Here is a 15,841-nt window from a genome sequence, read left to right as displayed (position 1 = left end):
TCAACAAGAGCAGATTTTCCTTAATTGCTTATTTTTTTTCTTCTTTAAAAAAGACTTTTGAACTATTAGATTGGAGGTCTCAAGATATTTCTCAAAGCCTCCAGTCTTTTTAAATGGGCTTAGGAGAAAATTAAAAAGAAATAACCCTTAAATTCTCTTTAATGATAGCTTTGTTTTTCAGATTCAGAAACAAGGCTACCTGTACTGCATCTAAACCTTCAAAATATGGGAAAGCAATGGTATTTGGAAGATGTCAGCTAATCTCCCAATTTCTTCAAGACAGCCCTTCCTAGTATGCACGAGGAAGAGAAAATCCTGACAGCAGGAGACTGGTTTGCCCCCATCCTTCAAGACTTAGTAACGGCCTTTTGAACATAAAAATGTATCACAGCATGAAGCAGGGGCAAGTCCGTGACTGTGACAGATCAAGACACAAATAAGACTGATTTATAATCATGTTTGAGAACAGTCAAAGCGTGAACATGGTACAAGACACAAAAGTGATCAAACATTTCTCTATCTAAATTGCATTTATCAAGACAGTCATAAAAGTCATCCCACTTTTTGATAATATCCAATCTAAAGTCTAACTCTCTTAATCCTCAAGATTACCTACTCCAAGCCCTAATGTTCTCTTGCATGCAATTTCTAACACTTTTTAACTAACACTCTCTTACTATGATGCCTTATGGCTCCCGATGTCGCTGTGTCCCCTCCCCCTTTTAAAAAGTAGTAAACCCTCTATGTTTCCACTGTCAGGCTGGAGAAAGTTCAGTGGGCCTTAGAAATGTCATGTTCTCCCACTCCTGGTCTTCATTCTCTCAGAAAACAGCAGCTCATTAGACTGACTTTCTTGCACCTAACAATAATCACCAATGTCTACCAAATATTTTCTAGCAGATATTTTACGGGGAGTATTCTATCTGATCCCTCAACGCTTTATAAGTAGACAGGATTAATACTCAGTTTACAAAAAGAAAATGAATATCAAACCACAGCTCTACCAAGTGAAGGAACTGAGCCAGCAGTCCCAGACAGTCAGCTGGTGGGCACTGGGGTTCTGTCTACCCAGTTCTATTGCCTCCACTGTTTCCTCTGGCCCAGTAGTGGATCACTGTGACTTCAGCCTGCATTGAAAGGCACATAATAAACAGGAAATGATTGCTAGGTTTCCTGTAAGATGTGCAGGAATGCAAACTCTGACCAGGAAATACAAAAAAAAAATAATAATAATAAATTCTTCCAGGTCTCAGTACTAAAAATAACTTCGATGCTTTTTTTTAAGAAGTCAGATTTCTTTTTCACCTGGTGGTGACAATCATTTAACTCAGTTATTCAACTTGATTTCTAGAAGTTGAATAAACCTAACGAAGGAAGACATTCTCTTTATATTTTTCTTCAATATTACTGATGTGGACAAAAGATTCCTATCAATAGTAACAAGACTATCATTTCTTTAGCTCCCTGTATAGGAAAGAAAGGGGAAACTGAGGTGCAGAGCTTTGCGGGTGATAACAGCTACTGAGAGTTCATTTTTCTTCTTTACTTTTATAATTACCTATAGTCAACTATATGGGCTTTCAGTTCACTAACAATGCAAAAGGTCTTTAAAAAATAAATTCACTGCAGTAAAAGTTGAATTTCTTTAGGGAAAAATGTTAAGCAAATAGTAACAGAACTGGTATTGGACACCAAACAAGGAAGCAGAGATCAATGATTTTGGAAACTGACTTCAGACTCCTCTAACTTTAGAGCTGGAAAGACCCGAGTTAAAATCATGGGTCAGTGATCTCCGGAGTGTGGGTCCTTATGGACCAATTTCACCTTTTACTTTTATTCATGAAATATCCTTTGTCTCCTTCTTCACTTTCCCCTGTGTCCTGTGTCTCCCTGCTCTCATCTGGTCAGGGGAAAACGCCTTTGTTTTAATAACGCTGAGACAGAAGACCACAAGTGGCCAGAGCGACCCACTCCCCTGGTACAACAGCAAGAAAGTAAGTCCAGGACGGCCCAGCTCCTCCGACTTCCTCAGGTCCTGGGAAGTTTCAGTTCTTCAAACTGGACAGGAACTGCCTCTCTAAAACTGCCTGGACAGCGAATTCTTTGGCTCCTTTGCGTCCTGGCTTCCAGTCACCCTGAGAGCGTGTTCCTGAGAAACGTGGGAGTAAATCAGAGAAAGTTCTTGGGTAGGAAAGTGAGGGGGCGGCGCCCCGCCGGTCCTCCCCTTTCCTGGCTGCAGCACCTGGACCCTCAGTCCGCCTCCCGCCTCTCTAGGGCGCAGGGCGCAGGGCGTGGGGCGATGCGCGCAGACCCTCGGGGGCCGGGGGAGGAGACGCACAGTGATGGGTGGGCAGCGCGGGAGAATAACGCCCAGGAGCCCTGGAGGGAAGGCTCCAGACGCCCGGAAATCTCTTCTGTCTAGAAAAGCTGGGTTTGGATTCTCCTCTCTAGAGTTCTCAGGAAGTTTTGGGGGAGGGGCGAGCCACGCTCTCCTATCCTACCGGCGCCGGGCGCGATAGGGCGTGCAGGGACGACCAGAGCCTCGGGTCTCAGTGCTGTCACCGTCCTGCCCTCGAGCGGGCTCCGGGTGCAGCCGGCGGTTGAGGGCTGCAGGGTGGTGGGCAGCAGGCAGGGTAGCCATGGAGGGTCTGGTTCTGTTCAACGCCTTGGTCACCCGGCTGCTCTTCCTGCTGCACTCGCTGGTCGGGGTCTGGCGAGTGACCGTGGTGATGAAGGAGTCGCGGTACTGGCTGCTTGCATTGCTCAATCTCTTGCTGGTCCTGGAGACTGTGCTCACCCTCAAGTTCAAGCGCGGCAGAGGCTACAAATGGTGAGAGAGCTCTGGGGAAGGGAGGGTGCACGGGGGCCCTGGGCATTGTTCCCGTGACACTTGGAAGCAGCTTCAGAGCTCACCTCGCTGCAGCCCGCGTTCCTTGGCTCGCTTCGGACCCCTTTGTCCTACCCCGGTTTGAGATGCCTGTGCGTCCTTAGTGCGCGTCGGTGGCACCACTGGGTCCCAGGGCATCCCTGGGAAGCCTGGAACCCTGAGCGCAGCCAAGTGTCACTCAGCCCAGGTTTGGAAACTTGGAACGGGGGTGGGAGAAAGGAATGGGGAAGAGCTTCTGCTTAGCACAAAAGTACCCCCCAGACAGGAGCTACCCGGGAGGAGGAGGTTGCTGTGGTCTGTTTTTGGAAATTCAGGATGTGTGGTGCGCTCCGGTTATTCTGCGTGCGCGCAAGTGTGGCAGTTTCTCTCTCTGGGCATCAACTGTCTTTCCAAGAGCTGTGCGCCCTGGGCAGCTTCGCACAGGGAGAAACCACCAGCCGGGCATCTTTGATTTCAGCTACTTCGCTCCTTTCCAGCCCCTGGCGCGGCGCCTATGGGCTTCTGCCACTTCTCAGCCTTCTAACCACCAGCATCCTAGTTCCGCGGTGGAGCAGCTTCAGGTGTCTGGGTTTGGTGGCTTCGGAACTCAGCTTGCCAGGCCCTGGGCTGTGTACCACACTGGCTGAGGAACCAGTAGGCAGTGGCTCAGGCTTAACCTCAACGTACAGGAGCTACAATGGTGCTTTTTGTCTTCCCCAGAGCCTTGAATGGCAGTAGAATAGAGAAAAAGAATCTTTGGCTATTTTCTAAGTGCCTCCCCCAAGCCCACCCATAAGCTACCAGTACATTTAGCTGAAAACTTCTCCAAGTTATGCCTCTTCCTGTATTTATCTAACATCAGCAAGGTTGTATTTGCACAATTTTTAATCCTGTAAAAATACCTAATACCAAAAAAGGAGATAATCTTATTAGCCAATTTGAAATTACACACATTCCAATATTCACCATCTAATTCTGAGGGGGAAAAAAAAACCAAAAGGCTCTACAGTTTTAAACTACAAAAGGGTATGTATTTCATGATAGAGCATAGAGGAAAATATGTTATCTCTGAATATGATGGGGGTCTCGCCTAAATATTCCAATGCTGAAAAATTTCTAGAATCATCAATGTTCGTTCAAGAGCAATATTAATTTAATACATTGAAGACTGAAATGTTACCACCTCCTTGCTTTTCATAAACAGTTCATTAAGCAGCATACTTTCCAGTATGCCTTTTGGAAAACTCAAAGAAATATGGTGTTAGCTTTCCAAAGAAACCACAGAATTAAAGAAACAAAAGAGAAGGAAAGTGTTTGTTCATCTACCAAGTCCTATAACATTTAGTTTTTACTGAATAGCTTTAATATATTATGTATAAATATCTTCCATAACAGTAAGATGAAGTCTGAGGCTGAAAAATGTTTCATGTAAAGTAATCCTGCCACCAACCATCAAAGTTTCTAGGGCAAGTGTCAACTGCAGAAAGGAGCCAGCTCAGCAGGACCTGAAATAACCCCCTTCTCTCCAAGAGTCAAACAAATTTATTCCAGTTGTGTAGAAGTACTATAACCAAAGGAAGTTTAGCTTTGTGTCTGTACCATTTCTGGTTGCTGATTTAAATTGACATGGAATTTAATCCAAGAATGTTTGGAGCAAAAAATAGGTCATGGTCAATGAGTCAAATAGAGAATGAATGTGCTAGTATTTAGAGTATAGACCTCAAAATCAGATATAAGTGGGGTAAAATATGCACCTTCCTACTTACATTCTGTGATACATTGAATATATTACTCCATGTCTCTGAGCATTGGACTCTAATCAGTAAACACTTATTTCATAGGTTGTTAAAGAACTATGTGAACTAATAATGTGATGGTCAATGAATAAAAAGCAATGGTCTTCTCTAGATCCATATGTTTCCCTTTGTGTTGTTCTTATTAAAATATTATCATATCAACTAGACATATTTTATGCTTGTACCAGTCAGACAACTTTGCTTGAGAGATTAACCATTAAGCCACTGGTTTAGAATTATTTTTTTTTTTATGCCGCTGAGCTGAATCCCTAGTCCTGGGTTAGAAATTTTTTAAAAAGCTTTATCTCATGAAACAGACTTATCTTAACACTAATTGAAAAGAAGTCTTGCTGGCTTAAGGCATAAACTCAATTTATATTTGAAAATAATCAAAGAAGTTGATAGATTTGGGTTATTATAAAACTTTAGAAACAAATGAAAGCAGTCTAAATAGAAATGTGCCTAATAATGCTTTGTTCTACCAAATGTACTGCTTTGATGTTACCAGATACAACTAAATGTGTTAATTATGGTAATTTGTCCTATAGATGAATATCACACAACATGTTATTAATTTTAGAAAAAACAGTCAAAAGTTACACTGCTAAACAATAGAGTAAGTTACCCTTGAAATGACATAGTAATAATAGAAAAAATTTCAGTTGGGACATATTTCATTTCTTAGTTGAAGCTGTCTAGGTAAAAAAGGCATTGTTTGTTGCTCTTGAATACTAAGAACAATTTTTCATTGGAAAAATCTAAACTGATAAAATCATTAAAGCATACAATATGGAACTATTTCTACTATTATTATAAATATTATATTTATAATATTTATATAAATATTATATTATTATAAATATTATATTATATTATAAATATTACTGAATATCAATCTGTGCACAGAAGTATATACATATTGGTAGATCTTTGACTCATGGGTCTTGTATTTGAAAATTTACCTCATGGAACCAAAATCTCCAGTTTTAAACACACATACAAAAATACTAACTCAAAAAAAGACCCATCTTGAATCATATTAATGAGAAATAAGCTGAAAACAATCTGATTATCCATCAGAGGAATAGTGGAAAAATTATGATATACTCATGCCACATCATATTTTGGTGATATTAAACCTAATGGGCTAGATTTGAACTATTTGGCATGTTCGTCATATATTGTCAGCACACGGTGATGCATACTAATAATTCCTTTTTTAAAAAGTAGACTTGGAATAGGATTACCCTTTGCATCAATTAGAAGTTGTGTTTCAGCAATTTGATTAATGAAAATATGAAGGAGAAGGAGGAGAAGGAGGAGAAAGAGAAGGAGAAGGAGAAACAGCAGCACCATAAGGAGCAATAGGATGAGGAGGAGGAGAACAAAGAGGCAGCAACAGCAATAGTCACCCTCCAATTCTGAAAACGGACAGAACAGAGTAAAACTTGAATGGTGGATAGACTAAACCTCGTGTGCATATGGGATGAAAAATCCCTTTTCCTTAAACATCAGATCCATGAATCTCTTTGTAGTATTTTGAGTTATTTTAAACATTGCTTTTACTACACTTTATACCTGGACACAAAGAAAGAAAATCTGTAGAAATAATGGCTCAAGAAACGATGCTATAGAGGAACATGTGAACCAAATTTCTTGAAATGTAGCAAACTTATTACATGTGCTCAAGGAATGTTTCTTTAGCTATCCTTTGGAAAGGAAAAATGGAACTAGAGTTGCTGAGTTCAGCTGTCCAGGGACAAGCAACATTACATCAACACTATTAACTTGCCAGTTGGAGAAGTTTAATTTGTTGGAATCCTATAGGATTGAGCGGGTGAGCTGATGACGCAAGTCTTGTTAAATTTAACAAATGTACTCAAGTACATTTTGCTCTTTTTCTACCTAGTATTCATTTCACCTGTGTAATCACTTATGTTTCTTTAAGATGGAAGTGAGTATTACTTAGCTTAATATTTTTCTTGATTTTATTTTCAGTTGTCTGGGCAACAATCCAATGGATCTGAGAATTACCATTTAGGTGAAGTCAAATACGAGACAATATTTCAGTTGCTTTCTAGCCAATAGTGATAAAATATTCCACAGAGGATAGAAAAATTACCAAGATTGTGACAAGCTTGAAGCCTGTTCACTTGAAAGCAGGCAGTATTTGAGAATAAGTAGAAATATAAATTTAATGTACTGGCAAAATAAGAGAATTTTAAGCACTGAGCCTGTTCACCAATGTTTTAAGTCTGCAAAGAAAATCCAAAATTTTTAATTAATTGGAAATAACTAATTGTTATCCCTCTTTAGTTTTTCTTTTATTATGTTAAATCAAGTGATTATATATTGAATTGATGCATAAACAAACACACTATACCTAATTTTGTGTGATCAAGCAGGAAAAAAAAAAAGACCAAAAACAAACACTACTAAAATTTTGAAATGAAAGATAATATTTGGATTGAGTGCTCAAATGTATAGAATAAGAATAAAATATTTATGTCTTCCTGTGTTCCTGGTTCTTCCAAGGGTCCCACATAGGAATCTAGTTATTCTTGACAGCAGTTGCAACCATTTTCTGCCTTTCTGTTCCTCTCATTTTTAGAACAGGAAACTGAGGCACAGAGCTCTTAAAACTTTTCTCTATTATACAGTTAGTGAAAGATAAAGATTAATAAAATCTCTCAACTCCTACTCATTGTATTCAGATTGCTGGGTGGAGGAGTAGGAACTTCAGTTGGTAGCCTTTGAGTCATAGCAAGACAAATTGGTGGCATCTACATTTGGAGAGAGGAGTGCACAACCTGGACACTGCAAGTAAACAAAACAGGTACATTAATGCCTTCATAAAATCTTGTATTTTAAGCAAGAGGCTCAGGAAATAACCAAAAAGGCAACTGACAACAAACACCCTAATGCATAGCAATAAGCAAGTACAAAAATGAAAGAAGGCCTACACAGCATGGGTGGCGGAGCCAGGGAGCATGCAAAGGAAGGTTCCACTGTGTGATCAGAGAGGTGGTCGGGAAGTGACTTTTGAGTCAAGGTTTCAAGGATGAGGAGCTGAGCATAGCAAGCACAGAAAACTGAAAAAACTTTGCCATATCTCATTTTAATCACTGCATGTTAAAACTGTCCAGATGGCCCAAACATGATTCTCTGAGAACAGAAAAGACCAATTGGGAATCAGAGGAGGTTGTTTCTTAAATCGATCTCAAATTCAAACCAATTTTGTAAAAAACTTTAATGAAATCTCTTTTGATTATTAAATTGCATGTGAAAAGTTCAACAGTGAAATTAAAAAAATCTTGATTTGACAGATACTGTGCAAAGTCTGATCTTGATTAAAAAGTTTGAGCTGTACAGGAGAACTTGGTATGATGCAATTCTGTAGAATTTAAAAATACGTACTTTCCTTCACCAAAAATGTTTATAAAAATGCCAAAGAAAAAATTGAGAAATAAGCACACACACCCTATCTCCTGGGGAGAAATTTGGAAGGGCATCCTGGAAATTCCATATGGTCTACTGCACACTGGAAATTCAACAAGAAGATAGACTATTTCTCTTCCTCTTCATACTTGTGGTCCAGGTTTCCTGAAATCTAACCTTAGCTTCTTAGTTATTCCAGTAACATTATCTGCTGTGCATTGTATTTATCCATACAGCCTACAATATGTATCTGGAGTTTTATAATATTATCTTCCGATATGTTTGTGAACATTTGTGCTCTGTATTCTAAGCCTTTAGCTCAAACTAAAATGTGACTTGAGTTTTCATTTTTGGAAGAAAACACTGAATGTTACCAGTAGATAACTTTGTTTGAGTAATTGAAGTCATAGTTGAGAAAGAAGACTTTTGTCCTTAAGTTAGTCTTGTACTACACTCTTAACAAGAAGTCTATGTTTACTTCCTTTATTTCACAATGAACTTGGGACCAATATAATTATTATGTCTGAGTTTAGAATAAGATCTCCAAGAAAATGAACCATTGAACACTGACCATGCTTTTCTGCATGAATATATCCATAAAGGCCTCTAAAACTGAGAACTAGGGTTACTACTATTTTACAGTTTTTTGCTGTTGACTGAGAGAAAAAAGTACAAATTTTTGTGGGCAACTCCAATAGGTCAGTATAAATATATCACTACTTCTAAATTCCATGCATTTCTCCTTCATGACAGTGATGTGACTGTGCATGCAATATCAGAATAAACGATTATTTAATTTTTTTCTAACAGTAGAAAATTCACGTGTCTATCAAGGTTTATTTTCTCTGAGTGCATATCCCCCTTGCTCTGGAAATTTCTATAAAATGCTGATAGGCCAGTAAAGTTTCAGGTACTTAAGTAATTTTGTTTAATAACAGGTGTGTTTCCTTTAAGAAAACAAAAATAATTAATATGTGTACCACAAAACATTTTTCTGAAAATCACATTGCAAAGAGATTGCAAAAAGTCAAGATGGGTATCGATTTTATTATTTTTCTCAGACTATATACCTAGTACCTAGGTATTTAGGGAAGAGGTTATATTTTATCTTCCTTTTATCTGATTGCCCTCAAAGAGCAGACAATATACAACTGACTTAATGTTACACGCGTAATAAAGATTAATTATTCTTAAGAAAAAAAGAGAAATCTGCCTAACATCAGTTCTGCTGCCAGCCCTGATTGGACTCTGACGTATTCTTTGCTTTCTTATTTCCGAGATTGAGCCTCCTGTCTCATAAAATGTTAGTTCACCCAGAGTAACGTGCTGATAAATTGGTTGTGCCATTCTCTGGCACTCTGCTAACTGTAGTGATGAGGATGATGTTGCAGATAACAGTTACAGTGATAATGATAATAGAAGTGGTAACAGTTATCAATGACTGTGCACTGACAGCACTCTGTGCCTGCTTTACAGACATTCTCTCATGCCATCCTCATGATGACTCTATGAGTTCATTCCCATGTGCATTACCATTTTAGGATGAGGACCTTGATACACAACAAGGCCACCTCTCTTACTTACACCCACAACTAATCATAATAAATCACAAAAGCAATTTTAAGCATCTGGTCGGTTCTCACACTTATTGAGGCGCACATTTGTCTTCTGCGCATGACTTCACAACATCTTTACATTGGCCTGGTGGTATTGTTGCTCCTCTTTCCAGATAGGAAAGTCAAGTTTTAGGATTCCTCTACCCAGGACTGAAAACATAGTAATCCCATGTTGAGTCGTCACCTTAGTCCATTACCGTTTTTGTTGAGCTCTGCATTCAATAAACTGGATTTCACCTGTAGTTATTAGAATTAAGGTTTTTCTCTGGTGAGTAAAAGGTCAGAGTTGCTGTTTTTCTTTGTCATAGTTTGGGTAGATAAATTCCAGGTGACCTACTGATGGAAGATAAGGATGATTTTGCGATGAGTATGAGGTTGTAAAAATTTTTATGCAAACATGAGGCCCAGAGACATTTGTGTACAAATAGATATCCTTGTAAAAACAGAAAGTGGTAGAAAAAAATAAAAGGAAAAAAATCTAGACTGTCTTCAATTTGGGTCTCCTAGCAAAGAAACAACCTCTTCTCCAGAACAGACATAAATACATTGTCTTTATAAAAAAGAAAATAAAGTATTCCACACACAACATTCTCAATGCATTTTATAGTTTCAGAGAGCCTTAAAATTCCTAGAGTCACCAGCAATTTAAGTTCACTTATTCATTAAACAGGTATGTATTATACTAGAAGTTCTTAGGGTGTTCTTGAAGGAGTATAAAATACAAGCAGTTGTATGAGAGCAGTACAAAGTAATATTCTGAGGATCAAATAATTTTCCACAAGGCCCAGAGTACAGGAAGTACATCATGCAGATGCAATCAGCAAGGTTGGCTTTTTATACTAGGAGACTATCAGAGGCAGAATTTCTGTACTGGTCTTTCAAGTAGCCAGAGGTATACAGGAGGAGAGAGGAGAGACAGGTTTTTCAGGTTGAGGAAGTATCATGATAGTGGAATCAATTCATTTAGGAAGATGTTGTGGCTCTCTTTGTCTCAGAAATATTTTATTGGAAAAGTAGTACAGTAGATCCTAAATTTGATTAAGATTTTTCCCCCTATGATTACTGTATTAATGAAGTACACTGCTCAAGTAGAAATATAATAAAATTTGTACTGGCTTCAGACATATTCTTGGGAAATTTGAGGTTAAGCCACGTATGTGGAATACTCATTTTGTTTTCTGTTTATATCATAATATGGAAATATCACTTTAGTTTAAAAACTGACAATAAAAACAATGAAATCACCCTTCAGAGCCCTAATATTCACTTTTAGAAGTATTTCTCCTTTGCAATCTTTAAATGTTTGCATTCCTCAAAGGTTTCAGAAGTACATAGAATAATTGCATTGCAGTACGTACTCCTGACCCATTTGAAATTCCTCCCTATCTCCTGTGTTATTATTTGTATACTTGCCCACAAGATCCTTGAGAAAGCAAATTTATCATCTGATCTTGGCACTTATTAAACATACCTAGACCATATCTAATTTCCCATTTCTTTGGAGATTCTGATGAGCTTTTGACCTGTGGCCTCTCTTGCCAATGGGCAGGCACATATAAATGCCCCTTGCAAGGGCAGTGGTGGAGAAGGAACCACTAGTTAAGAAGGTAAATGGGTAGAGGTTGGGGTCGGGCTAGTTAGTGCCTTTTTAGACATTCAGAGACTGGGTGTTCTGCAGCAGTGTGGGGTTCATTTTGAGGTGCTGTGGAAAGAGGTGAAATTCAGAGGTTGTTGTACTGGTCACCATGTTGTCCCTGCACACTGATACAGTCTTTGCTGAACACATCAGTAGAAATTGTGTATGCAAAGGCTTAGAAAAAGCAACCAATTTGTAAGGAGGACAGACAATCTTAAATTCTTAGGATGGGCTTTAGGGATTCAAAAGAGAGCGTCTTTGCTGCACTTCTTTACTTCTCTGAAAAGATATTTTCAAAAATGAATTTTACTTTTTCAATAAGAAATTAACCTTAATTGTCATTTTTACAAAGAACTAAATGGAAACTTAATTCTAGACTAATGGTGAGCTGAAACAAATAAATAAATCCATTGCAAGACTAAACTGCTAAGTGTCATGACATAATCATTTTGTGAACACATAATTTATTGAAATGACATCTTTGTATAAAACTAATGGCTTGTTTTTGGATAAAATGAAATAAAAAAGCAATAAGTATAGCTCTTAAAGAGCTCAGAACAGCATTTAGAATGTAGCAAGATATATACATAGTTGATCAATGGGCAAACAAAATAAGTAAGATAAGTTTAACTAAAAAATGCATAAGCAAATAAAGAAAAAAATACTTGTAAGATATTGTTTATGTACTTTGGAGACAATTAGTAGGTTTGACTAATGATTGTGGAATTTAACACTCCCAAAATTAATGTGGAATGAAAGAATTATTTAGGAAGATTTTAATCTAGAGAAATCAGCTGAGCAAAGTAATTTGGTATTAAGGTATTATCACAACCAACTTTAGTATTCTGATAGGAGAGTAATTATTTCAGTTGTAATAAATATGAATTTCTAAGAGAACCTGGCTCATTGGTAATAGAGTATTATCAGTTTTGCAAATATTTCCCTTGCATATATGTATATGTGATATATATATATATATATATATATATTTATATATTCTGTTCATGTTGTATATTGTGTTTCATATAGAAGTATCTAGAAACCAAATGTAAGTCATTTCTATGTGGTCCAGCTCTTTCTATGGTATTATCTTTTCTTTTTTTCCTTCTATAGTATTATTCTTCAATTAAGGTGCCTGTCATTTACTGACTCCTGATAGCATCTAAACCAATACTTAAGTAAAATTAATTTCCTAAGAAAAGGTTTATAATTATATAACAAAAGGTAAGAACAGAGCTGGTTTACTAATTTTTAGAATTCAAGTTTATCTCAGTTCACAAAATGAATTATATGGATAACATCCAGACTGCAACCCTCAAAACAATAAATAATAGCTGTAATGTCACAATGAAATATTAGACCTTTCACAGGCACAGAATCATATTACATTAATTTCAGTGAAACTTCCAATGAAAATCAGCATGTGATGATACTTCAAGATAAGGTTCCTAGTTAAAGTGGCACAAAGCATTGAGAAAGTCACAAGGATAGATGTACTAGAGTTTTACCAAATCACAAGATGTATTTGTGGGCAGCCCAAATGCCACACTCTGGTAGGAGAAAAGGCTATCATTATGAGCACACAGACACAGTTCTCGTGCTTATGTTTCTTGAAATTATGAGAGAACAACAATTTGATGGCATTAAATGTGTGCACGCTCATATCTATCTGTAATTTTAAATTTTGAAAATATCTGGAGTAAAAATGAACAAGGAAAAATAATTCTGACTTGAGGGTTTGGCAGAGTTTTCTAGAGGAGTCCTACACCTGACCAGAGCTGTTGAGATTTCTAGGAAGACTGATGTACATGTGAGGTCTAAGTTAAGAGGCATCTAGTTTCCTTCCTCCAACTAGAATAGCACTGCTGCAGGAGCATGTGAGGGAACAGGTAAATAACACAGCCCAGAAGACGGCAGGGGCCTGGCTGTGCAGTGTCTGGGAACTGTGGTGGGAAATGACCCATGCAAACCGTAGCTGTGTGACAGCAATCGCCTTAACTGTGACTGCAGAGTTAGGCGTCATGATGTCCTCTGCATTGCAAAACTTCTTAATTCAAGTCATGTCTAACAGGTTTAGTATTGAGAATCATGGTTCAAAACCAGGGTCTATCACAGGTTACTGGAAGAAACCATCTCTCAAAGCCGGTGGCCTGAGTCATCTTGAAGTGTAGGTGCCAAACCTGTTGTCATGAATAAATCTGGAGAGCCGAGCCCAAGGAAACAGCAGCTACATGTATGATGCACTCGTAACACTGGCTGCATTGCACACAGGGTCTCATTTAATCGTCATGTGATTTCCCCATTTTAGAGAGAACACTGAGCCACAAGGCAATAGTGAATTCCCAAAGACAGATGAAAAGAAGAGGCAGAGTTCAAGTTTGGTTCTTCAAAGTTTGTGAAATTTCTACTAGCATGTACACCTTTTTAAACAGTCACAGCTCAATGAACGTGCACAATACTGGGCCCCCTGAAATAAAAGTCTTTCAGTGGCTAGTAGCCTTCACTCCTTTCATTAATTTAGTTGTCCTTTCTTCATAAATTCAGACACTTAAACATTCACTTAACAAACATGAAGTGAAAGTTTAGTAAAAGACTGTGACATTATGGGCGAACAAAAATGGAGAGGTGGAGAAAGGCAAGACATACGAAAATGTAAGATTTGGGGTCTGCCATTAAGGAGCTTGCATGAGAAAGGTTATGTGCACACACTAAAAGCTAATCAAACACGTGTCAGGTCACTGGAGCAGTTCAGGGTAAGGTAAGAGTAATTCCTGTCATGCCCTGCAAATGCAAGTGGGATGTAGATGAGTCGCCATGAGCAAAGGCTATATTCCCTAAAAAACTTCCACCATGTGGAGAGATGTTTGCTAAAACGCCTTTATTAACCAAACTGGACAAATGCAAAGCATGTGATTTTGAACAGGGGTCTACGCTGAGTTCAAGAATGTTAAGGATTGAGTGAAATGCAGTTAATTCCTAGAGTCTGCGGATGGTTCCTTCTTCCTATCTCTTTTTTTGTTTCCCTAAAGTAAATCTAATGATGAGACATTGAGATAAGGTAACTTTCTAATCCTTTATTTTTTCAGTGCTAGTGTTCATATCAAATCCTCTACCACTAAGCAACAACCCCAGTGTGCATTTTTGTTTTGTTTTAAGTACACCGGCCAGAGGAAGTACTGAGTTGTCCAGCTTGATAAGACGTCATAGGGGAAAAGGAAGAGGAAATGGAGATCAAACCAAATAAAGAGGCCTCAAATATCAGAGTTCAGAGTTCAGATTTTCAATACTAGATAACAGAGAATCTTAAGTCTTGTGCTATGTATGTGTTTCTATAAATGGCTTCTTAAGAAAACACTCTTGAAATGAGAGTATTTTTCCAATTATAGAAATAAATTTTATGAATTGAAGATATTTATGCTCTTTGTTTTATTTCTAGCCTCTTTCAAGAGCCAATATATGTTCAGTCTATTGTTTCTCCAGATTATTATTTTAGCACTACTGTTAGGGGAGTTAATCTCAAAATTAATCCCAAGAGCCAACAAAATTTCTGTCCAACATTTGACATGTTCTAACAAAAATTTACATATTCTATCTGTCCCTCTGACCAGAATTTATTTCCTTCTCAGTTTCACACAGGAAATCTCTCCCGGTGTTTCCTTTGATATGTAAGGTCAAAGAGTTATTCTTCCTTTTTTAAAAAGGAGCTTGCTCAACATGAGCTTTTGATATTTCCCTGTAGCCCAGCCATCTTCCAAGTCAGATTTGAATAATATCTTGACCCGTAACCTTTGTTTCAAAATTGATTTTGGCAGGAAATCAAAGGTAGGGAGTATCTATATTAAATATTGATTTTTAAAAAGTTTTTTTTTTTGTCTTATCCTTTCTCCTTTTCTCTGAGAAGCTGAAAGAAGATTTTAATGAAAGAGTTAATAGCCTTTAAAAGTGTGTCCTAGTATTTCCCTTTTCATTCACCCTTTCATTAGTTTTCTCTCTGGATTTTGATTTAGTTTTGATTGCATTTCATTTCATTTCAAAAGTGTTAGTGTGACAGGGCATGTGACACAATCCTGTAATCCCAGAACTCTGAGAGACCAAGGCATTAGGATACAAATTAGAGCACAGCCTGATTTAGAGAGAGCCTGTCTAAACAACAACAACAAAATCAGCTGGGAATGAATCTCTTTGAGAAGGTCCTAGTTTCAATCCTCAGTATTTACACACATACACACACACTCACACACACACACACAAACACACACAGAGTACAAGTGTGTCTTAAAAGCATTTTAATAAAATATATTGACTTACAATATTATCTTTGAGACATTCTATCAAACAGGAGCCCAATATAAAATAAAATGTGAATGGAAGACATAAATCTAGAAAGTATATTATTTTACCTTATTTCAATTTTTTTTTTTTTTTTTTTTGTCTTTTTCCTTTTTATCGGTACCGGGAATCGAACTCACGACTGCCTGCTTGCAAGGCA

At 37.7% G+C, this 15,841-nt stretch overlaps 1 protein-coding gene across 1 annotated transcript in view; it reads left to right on the top strand.

Annotated features, from left to right (window-relative positions):
* Positions 1-2,119: 2,119 nt before the first annotated feature.
* Positions 2,120-15,841, top strand: part of Tmem26 (transmembrane protein 26) — a 42,755-nt gene continuing 29,033 nt past the window's right edge. Inside the window, exon 1 of the mRNA XM_023566695.2 lies at positions 2,120-2,830. Coding sequence (XP_023422463.2) covers positions 2,640-2,830 — 191 coding nt within the window. The 5' untranslated portion in view covers positions 2,120-2,639. The remainder of the gene's footprint in view (positions 2,831-15,841) is intronic.

The sequence above is a fragment of the Cavia porcellus genome, unplaced genomic scaffold, assembly GCF_034190915.1.
Source record: "Cavia porcellus strain 051 isolate PalLab524CR breed Dunkin Hartley unplaced genomic scaffold, mCavPor4.1 scaffold_28, whole genome shotgun sequence".
Taxonomy (NCBI): Eukaryota; Metazoa; Chordata; class Mammalia; order Rodentia; family Caviidae; genus Cavia; species Cavia porcellus.
Note: the sequence above shows the minus strand (reverse complement) of the source record. Positions and strands in the feature narration are given on the sequence as shown.